General features: G+C 46.6%; 1 protein-coding gene across 1 annotated transcript; it reads right to left on the bottom strand.

Moving 5' to 3' along the window:
* Positions 1-3,546: 3,546 nt before the first annotated feature.
* LOC143297481 (uncharacterized) lies at positions 3,547-4,988 on the bottom strand. The gene is made up of 2 exons (XM_076609880.1): positions 4,935-4,988; positions 3,547-4,083 (listed from the first exon to the last, which is right to left on the bottom strand). The coding sequence occupies exons 1-2, from the start codon at positions 4,986-4,988 to the stop codon at positions 3,547-3,549; spliced, it is 591 nt and encodes a 196-aa protein (XP_076465995.1).
* Between the last annotated feature and the right edge of the window lie 4,396 nt (positions 4,989-9,384).

Below are 9,384 nucleotides of genomic sequence, written 5' to 3'. Positions count from 1 at the left end.
AGGGGAGGGATGAATCGTGAGGAAGGGGAGGGATGAATCGTGAGGAAGGGAAGGGGAGGGATGAATCGTGAGGAAGGGGATGGATGAATCGTGAGGAAGGGGATGGATGAATCGTGAGGAAGGGAAGGGGAGAGATGAATCGTGAGGAAGGGGAGGGATGAATCGTGAGGAAGGGAAGGGGAGGGATGAATCGTGAGGAAGGGGAGGGATAAATCGTGAGGAAGGGAAGGGGATGGATGAATCGTGAGGAAGGGAAGGGGAGGGATGAATCGTGAGGAAGGGGATGGATGAATCGTGAGGAAGGGGATGGATGAATCGTGAGGAAGGGAAGGGGAGGGATGAATCGTGAGGAAGGGGAGGGATGAATCGTGAGGAAGGGGATGGGAGGGATGAATCGTGAGGAAGGGGAGGGATGAACCGTGAGGAAGGGGAGGGATGAATCGTGAGGAAGGGGAGGGTTGAATCGTGAGGAAGGGGAGGGATGAATCGTGAGGAAGGGGAGGGGAGGGATGAATCATGAGGAAGGGGAGGGATGAATCGTGAGGAAGGGGAGGGGAGGGATGAATCGTGAGGGGAGGGATGAATCGTGAGGAAGGGGAGGGGAGGGATGAATCGTGAGGAAGGGGAAGGGAGGGATGAATCGTGAGGAAGGGAAGGAATGAATCGTGAGGAAGGGGAGGGGAGGGATGAATCGTGAGGAAGGGGAGGGATGAATCGTGAGGAAGGGGAGGGGAGGGATGAATCGTGAGGAAGGGGAGGGATGAATCGTGAGGAAGGGAAGGGGAGGGATGAATCATGAGGAAGGGGAGGGATGAATCGTGAGGAAGGGGAGGGATGAATCGTGAGGAAGGGGAGGGGAGTGATGAATCGTGAGGAAGGGGAGGGATGAATCGTGAGGAAGGGGAGGGATGAATCGTGAGGAAGGGGAGGGGAGGGATGAATCGTGAGGAAGGGGAGGGATAAATCGTGAGGAAGGGAAGGGGAGGGATGAATCGTGAGGAAGGGGAGGGGAGGGATGAATCGTGAGGAAGGGGATGGATGAATCGTGAGGAAGGGAAGGGGAGGGATGAATCGTGAGGAAGGGGAGGGATGAATCGTGAGGAAGGGGATGGGAGGGATGAATCGTGAGGAAGGGGAGGGATGAACCGTGAGGAAGGGGAGGGATGAATCGTGAGGAAGGGGAGGGTTGAATCGTGAGGAAGGGGAGGGATGAATCGTGAGGAAGGGGAGGGGAGGGATGAATCATGAGGAAGGGGAGGGATGAATCGTGAGGAAGGGGAGGGGAGGGATGAATCGTGAGGAAGGGGAAGGGAGGGATGAATCGTGAGGAAGGGAAGGAATGAATCGTGAGGAAGGGGAGGGGAGGGATGAATCGTGAGGAAGGGGAGGGATGAATCGTGAGGAAGGGGAGGGGAGGGATGAATCGTGAGGAAGGGGAGGGATGAATCGTGAGGAAGGGAAGGGGAGGGATGAATCATGAGGAAGGGGAGGGATGAATCGTGAGGAAGGGGAGGGATGAATCGTGAGGAAGGGGAGGGGAGTGATGAATCGTGAGGAAGGGGAGGGATGAATCGTGAGGAAGGGGAGGGATGAATCGTGAGGAAGGGGAGGGGAGGGATGAATCGTGAGGAAGGGGAGGGATGAATCGTGAGGAAGGGAAGGGGAGGGATGAATCATGAGGAAGGGGAGGGATGAATCGTGAGGAAGGGGAGGGATGAATCGTGAGGAAGGGGAGGGGAGGGATGAATCGTGAGGAAGGGGAGGGATGAATCGTGAGGAAGGGGAGGGATGAATCGTGAGGAAGGGGAGGGATGAATCGTGAGGAAGGGAAGGGGAGGGATGAATCGTGAGGAAGGGGAGGGATGAATCGTGAGGAAGGGGAGGGGAGGGATGAATCGTGAGGAAGGGGAGGGGAGGGATGAATCGTGAGGAAGGGGAGGGATGAATCGTGAGGAAGGGGAGGGATGAATCGTGAGGAAGGGGAGGGATGAAGCGTGAGGAAGGGGATGTGGAGGAAATACCAGAGAGTGAAGGGTTCGAGGGGTGTGTGTGTGTGTGGGGAGGGGGGGATGGAGGGGTGAGGAACCAGTGAACCAGTGAAGGCAGCAATGAAAGACCCTAGCAGAATACGAGCCCATCACACTAACACATCTCACTAACCATGCCACACGGGCAAACTGGTTGTGGAAACGGGTTACGGCATCAGGAAACAAACTTAACTGGGAAACTGCATCAGAGGACCGAGCAAGACATGGAGAGAGGGAGATGGGTAAGGTTGGGGGGAGGGAGGCACCATGCTGGCACAACCTCAAAGAACTGGCCTGATGAGTGAGGGGAGGGAGGCACCATGCTGGCACAACCTCAAAGAACCAGCCTGTGGAGTGGGGGGGGGGAGGGAGGCACCATGCTGGCACAGTTTCAGTTTCAGTAGCTCAAGGAGGTGTCACTGCGTTCGGACAAATCCATATACGCTACACCACATCTGCCAAGCAGATGCCTGACCAGCAGCGTAACCCAACGTGCTTAGATGGCAGGCATACCTCAAAGAACTGGCCTGATGAGTGGGGGGGGGGGAGGCACCATGCTGGCACAGCCTCAAAGAACCAGCCTGTAGAATGGGGAGGGAGGCACCATGCTGGCAGAGCCTCAAAGAACCGGCCTGATGAGTGGGGGGAGGGAGGGATGAGGGGAGGGGTGGGGAGGAAGAGAGCACATTGCGGGCACAACATTGTATGGAAAAGTACCACAGCAGCGCAGAAGCGTGTGTGTGTGTGTGTGGGGGGGGGGGGGGGGGTGCGGGGGGGGGGGGGGGGGTTGGGGATTGGAGGAATGAGTGAAGGACAGCAAGTTGTCAGCCCAACCTCAAATGGTGATCAACTGCAGAGAGAGGACGGGGCAGGGGGAAGGAAGGGGGTAGGGAGGGGGTAGGAAAAAAAAAAGACTGGGTAGTGAGGTGAGGGTGGTGCAGGTGACACTGTATTTGCACACTATAACATGGATAGATAGATAGAAATCATTATGTACAACATAGTGGGGACAACAAGTGCAGGTAAACCTAAACAACCCTTCCATCATTTGAAAATCAATTTGCAAAAGTTAAAACGGGATAGGTAAACAGGAAATACTTCAAAGACAGGAAATGTGGGTGATGTGAACACTGTGTGCGGAGAGGGCCAGGTGTATGCTGCTATCACTGCACTTCCGTCCCCTATGGACTCCTCAGATATCTGGGCATTGGCAGTGAACTGTTATACCCTGTGGCAAGTCATCCACACACACCATTCATACTTCACTTATGTGCTCTCTCTCTCTTTATATGTATATATATATATATATATATATATATATATGTGTGTGTGTGTGTGTGTGTGTGTGTGTGTGTGTGTGTGTGTGTGACCCCCTCCGCCACCCCACCCCAAACACGTGCACACATCCTAGAAAACCCATGCCCATTTTACAACTTCACAAAGCCATTGCTTTCAATCTCATGAGGACTCATAAGAGTCTGAATCCCATTGTTAAGATCTCCCTCACATCAGCGACCTATCACATACCGTTGTAAGCCTGGCTTAAATCAAAATAACTGTAGTTATCGTGCCGTTGTGCTGGCACAGATGGAAACACAGATTCTGGTGTGGCCTCAAAACCAAACAGGGCAAAATCCAGGGTCAGCATGTCTTCAACTTGGAGTCTCTCTTCATAAGGGATGGACGCAAAGGCTTCTGTCAGTGCTTCTGTTTTCTGACGTCTCCTGTCCTCTTTGCTGCCTGATCTATTCAGAGCTTGGATGGCCAGGTGGACAAAGTCCTCCAAGGAGATGGTCTCGGCCTCTTCCGCTGTCACTGGAAGGGGCTCTGTCTTGCTGATGATGCCCCGGATGTGCCATTTCTTCCACAGGCGCAGACACGCCTCATACATTGTCATGCATGTCCTGATTTTCTCCTTCATTCTTCGCAGTACCCAACCTGCGTTGTCAGCGATAGTGAGACCGTCAAAGCTTTTTGGGCCATGGATTCCTGGCAGTTGGGTGACGTTGAGCAGAAAGGCCATGTCTTCCCCAAGGGTTTCCAAGTGACCGGTGACCTGCGTTGTCAACGATAGTGAGACTGTCATAGCTCTTTGGGCCATGGATTTCAGGCAGGTGGGTGATGTTGAGGAGAAAGGTCTCTTTCCCGAGGGTTCCCAAAGAGCGGAGGGGTATACGGGCACGAGGCCGGAATTAGTCCTGTCCTCTCAGTTCTTTTTGGTGAGCGTAGTATCGTGGAGGAGTGCTGGTGGTAGTGGTAGGGGAGTGTTTTCGGTCACAAGGCCAGTATTTCTCTCTTCCACTCCTGCATGCTGGGCGCTGGGTGGGGTTGTTGTCTATGAGCAGAAGGCAAGAACTACCCCCGTCCACCTCTGTGAGGGTTTTATGTTTAATTTTTCCTTTCCTTTTCTTTCATTCTTTTTTCTTTTTTTGGGTGGGCGGGTTGGGGGGGGGGGAACCAGGAGAGGCTGGGGAGGGGGGGTGAGGTTATACACCGACATATATGATAGTCAGTCGTGTCTGACTATGACCATCAGAACAGCAGAGGAGGCTACTGCTGTTCCGACAATTTGGGCTAGAATTTGATTATAGTGGAGAGTGTCTTGCCCAAGTACATCCCCCACTCTCTCGGCCAAGAGGGTTTTAGGACAGTCGGCGTTGGGGATGGTTCCCCAAAGGCCAACTAGCCCACAAGGCTGCAGCACTAAGAGCCAGTGCAATTTTGCCTCCTAGTTTGAGAGTCATAGTCCTTCACAAAAAAAACTAAGCTGTAAGTGGTTTCCCATTGACTGGAGAAACCATTGATAATACAGCTCTCACTTTGCTGTTGGCCCAAATGTAAACTTACGTCAATCTGTGATATAAGCCGAGTGTTGGGCCATAACCCCTCAGACTTACCCCACCCCACCTCAATGTTCTCAAGATGGGGCAGGGCCAAAATCGCTGCCCCTTTGCGGTTCATGACTTTGAACGAAAGAGGAATATATCTTAAGATAAGATAAGATAAGATAAGAATAACTTTATTATCTCCAACTGGAGAAATTTGGTCAGGTGCATTATCACAACATAGACGAGTAAACAACATGGGGACCATAACTGTAAAAGCCAACAACAGCCCCAACAAATATTACGAAGATACAAATGTAAAAAATATCACATACATCGTTTCATACATACATCCACACACTGCAGGTAATAACTAGTATTCTTAATGTAAAAAACAGAAAGAATTAAGAAACATTATTTGAATATAATTATAAACATAGCCTACTATACTGCACATTGATTATAATAGACAGATAAGATAAGAATAAAGATGAATTGCGGAAAACCACAACCAGATAATCAGCACACACCCGCACCGCACCCCCCCCCCCCACCCCACACACGCGGATAACTTGATTAAACAAGATGTTTAACAATGGCCACCAACATACGCTTACTATTCAGTGAGCAATAATGCGGAAGAATGGAGAAAGTTGGCGATATGCAGGTTGTATGTGAAATAGAAGAACAACTGCATGACTGAAATGGCGAACACTGAATTTCGGTGAATGAAGTTGAATGAATGCACACACACACACACACACACACACACACCACCACCACCACCACCACCACCAACAAAGCGGAGTGTTGGCCTAGAGGTAACGCGTCCGCCTAGGAAGCGAGAGAATCTGAGCGCGCTGGTTCGAATCACAGCTCAGCCGCCGATATTTTCTCCCCCTCCACTAGACCTTGAGTGGTGGTCTGGACGCTAGTCATTCGGATGAGACGATAAACCGAGGTCCCGTGTGCAGCATGCACTTAGCGCACGTAAAAGAACCCACGGCAACAAAAGGGTTGTTCCTGGCAAAATTCTGTAGAAAAATCCACTTCGTTAGGAAAAACATAATAAATTTATAAAACTGCACGCAGGAAAAAATACCAAAAAATGGGTGGCGCTGTAGTGTAGCTGTAATTTCACACAGAGAAATCTGTTGTGATAAAAAAAAAAGAAAGAAAGAAACACACACACACACACACACACACACACACACACACATCGACCCTGTCTATACCCCCCCCCCCCCCCCCGCCCCGCCCCCCCGCCCGCCCCCATAGGGATGCAAATCAATGCATGGCCATTTGTTTGTGTGTTGGGTTTCATCCGCATCAGCAGCTAAGGTGTGGCTTTGATCGACATTTGACTGCGCTTTCCGGTCAAATTGCTCCTCCTGTTACACATCCGGCGTCTGTTCCTGCTCCCGTAGTGTGACGTGCTGCTCCAACGGTCTGCAATTGATTCTCCATGTCTCCTGTGTGGCTTGTTCAGAATTTCGCCTTCAGGCTCGTGGTAAAGAGAAAAGGGTAATCTGAGAGGTTAGTACTTTCGAAAGGGGGGGGGACATTCACTCCATCCCTAATTTCAAACGCTCTCACCATCATGGGTGGGACAGGGGTGGGAGAGAGAGAGATTCAAGATTCAAGATGGTTTATTCAATTAAGGCCATAGCCCCATATGAATAGGGGGTAATAACAGTTTTACATGTGCCATTGCAATTGGTAATATAAACAATACAGCGTCATTCACAACAAACTATCAGTGAATCTAAGAAATGAGTGTCTCTCTTAATTGCAGTGCTTTATAAAGATACATAGCAAAACTACGTATGGTGTTTTCATCGTTAGATGCCATTAATAAACATAACCGAAACAAGCATGGATTTATATAATACTGAGAGAGAGAGAGAGAGAGAGAGAGAGAGAGAGAGAGAGAGAGAGAGAGAGAGAGAGAGAGAGAGAGAAACAGAGACAGAGACAGAGACAGAGACAGAGAGAAGGAAGGAAGGACGTGGCAAGATCAGCATCACAGTACACTTGTTAACAATAAGCATGCAAAGGTTCGGCATACAAAACTTGTTGGTTGATAAGTCAAATCCTGATATCAAACTTGCTTACACACACACACACACACACACACACACACACACACACACACACACACACACACACACACACACACACACACACAAAGATATGCAAAAGGTATGGGAAAAACTAAAATCAATGAAAAATGGAATATATTTACCACAATGCCCAATTAAACTGGACCATACAGATCTACCTTCAAATATTGAAAAGGCAGAAGTTTTTGCTGACATGTTTGGTAATCACAGTAGAATCACTGGTTTGTCAGAAGAAAATAGAAAGTTCAGAGAAAGCCAAGAGAAAAATGAAATATACCAAGGTTCAGAGAGCGTAAATCACCTATATATAAATAGTGAAATAACACCAGATGAAATAAAGGAATGTCTCTCAAATCTCAGCAGCAAAAAAACAGCAGTTGGTTTAGACGGAATTTCAAACGAAATGTTGAGACATTTGCCTGGAAATTTGACTGATTTCTTACACTTAATTTTAAAGAAATGTTGGTCTGATGGTGACATTCCTCTTGTATGGAAACAATCAATTGTTGTCCCAATACACAAACAGGGCAAACGCAGAACAGATAAAAACAGTTATCGACCAATTGCCTTAACATCGCATGTATGCAAACTAATGGAAAAAATTGTTCTAAAAAGACTTGTTCATTATTGTGAGAAGCATAGTGTAATTCCTGTAAACCAAGCTGGCTTCAGAAAAGGTAGATCCTCCACAGAACATCTAGTCAAACTGACTACACAGGTAAAGCAACAGTTTGCAAGGCGAAAAAACGTACTAGCGACTTTTTTTGATGTGAAAAAAGCATACGACCAAGTGTGGCACGCTCGACTTTTATATAAACTGAAAAATATCGGTATCACAGGCAACATGTATGATTATATCAGAAGTTTCTTATCAGATAGATTTATACAAGTAAGAATAGGAAACACCTACTCAAACCCCAGACAATTACATATGGGGTTACCACAAGGATCAGTAATTTCGCCAATTTTATTCAATATATTATTAGCAGATCTACCTAGCAAGCTAGCTAAAGATACAGTCTTGGTTCAATTTGCTGATGACATTTGTTTATGGATGAAGGTGACAATGAAAAATAAAACGCCTACTAGGACACTGAATTACATAAAGAAAATATACCAGCGGGAACTTGATAAAATCAGCAACTTTATGACGGAAAATGGCTTATCATTGTCCTTAGAAAAAACAAATATGATGCTATTTAACACAGGATCAGACCCAGAAAAGCTCCCTGTGTTTACAATAAATGGTTCTATCATCAGATATACACAATATGTTAAATTTTTGGGAGTTTATATTTCTTCAAAGCTTTCGTGGAATTATCATATTGACTATATACTAAACAAAGCAAGAAAAGGTCTAAATTTCCTTAAAATAATTTGTAAACAGCACTGGGGGCAAGATACCAAAGCGTTGATATCTCTCGCAACCTCTCTCGTACGTTCACGCTTGACATACGCTCAAGAGGTATTTTTCAGTGCTCCACTGCATTTGTTAAAGAAGCTGCAAAGCATCGATTGTAAGGCTTATAAACTTGCTCTAGGTGTGCCCATTCTTACATCAAATTTAGGGACCTACAGAGAAGCAGGTGTTTTATCTCTTGATGAACAAAGGAAAGCTTCAGCCGCGAAATTCGTTATCAAATCTTTAGCATATGAAACCTTTTCAAAAGAAGAAGTTAATTTAAGTTCACAAAAAGATTTTGCTAAACGAGCTAAGACGATACAGTCTATGACATCCATCAATACATTTGCATCAGATATCATTAGTGCTACGGAATCAAGAGACAAGCAAATTGCAAAAATACCTACTTTTTCACCAGTCCCTGAATGGGAGCAGTGTAAAGCTACCTTTGACATGGATTATACAGATTTATCCAAGAACCAGTCACCATTTTTGTTAAAACCTGAAGTGCTCTCCCATATAGAAAATCAATATTCTAATTATCTAAAAATATACACAGACGGATCTGTTCTAGAAGATGGTAATTCAGGAGCGGCTTTTGTAATTCCTTCATTTAGATTAGAAAAATTATACTATATTGGTAGACAATATTCCATTTTCACAGCTGAACTTATAGCCATACTTATGGCCTTAAATTATATTTCAGACATTCCGAAAACTGTCAGTGAAATTCTATTATGTGTAGACTCGAAGTCAGTATTAAAAGCTATAGAATCTCCAAATTCAAAGAAGCGAATAGAGATGACAATGGAAATAAAACATATTATTCACCAACTGACAAAACAGGGCATTAAATTAACTTTCTGTTGGGTACCTTCGCACTGTGGAATATCTTCAAATGAGTGGGTAGACCAAGCAGCTAGAAGAGCAGCACGTAATTTCGAAGGCGCAATACAACTTGACATCCAGTTAGATCTACATGAATACATTAGTTGTATAGAAAATGT

This window comes from Babylonia areolata, chromosome 22 (assembly GCF_041734735.1).
Source record: "Babylonia areolata isolate BAREFJ2019XMU chromosome 22, ASM4173473v1, whole genome shotgun sequence".
Lineage (NCBI taxonomy): Eukaryota > Metazoa > Mollusca > Gastropoda > Neogastropoda > Buccinidae > Babylonia > Babylonia areolata.
The sequence above is the reverse complement of the archived record's forward strand: the minus strand, read 5'-3'. Positions and strand labels throughout refer to the sequence as shown.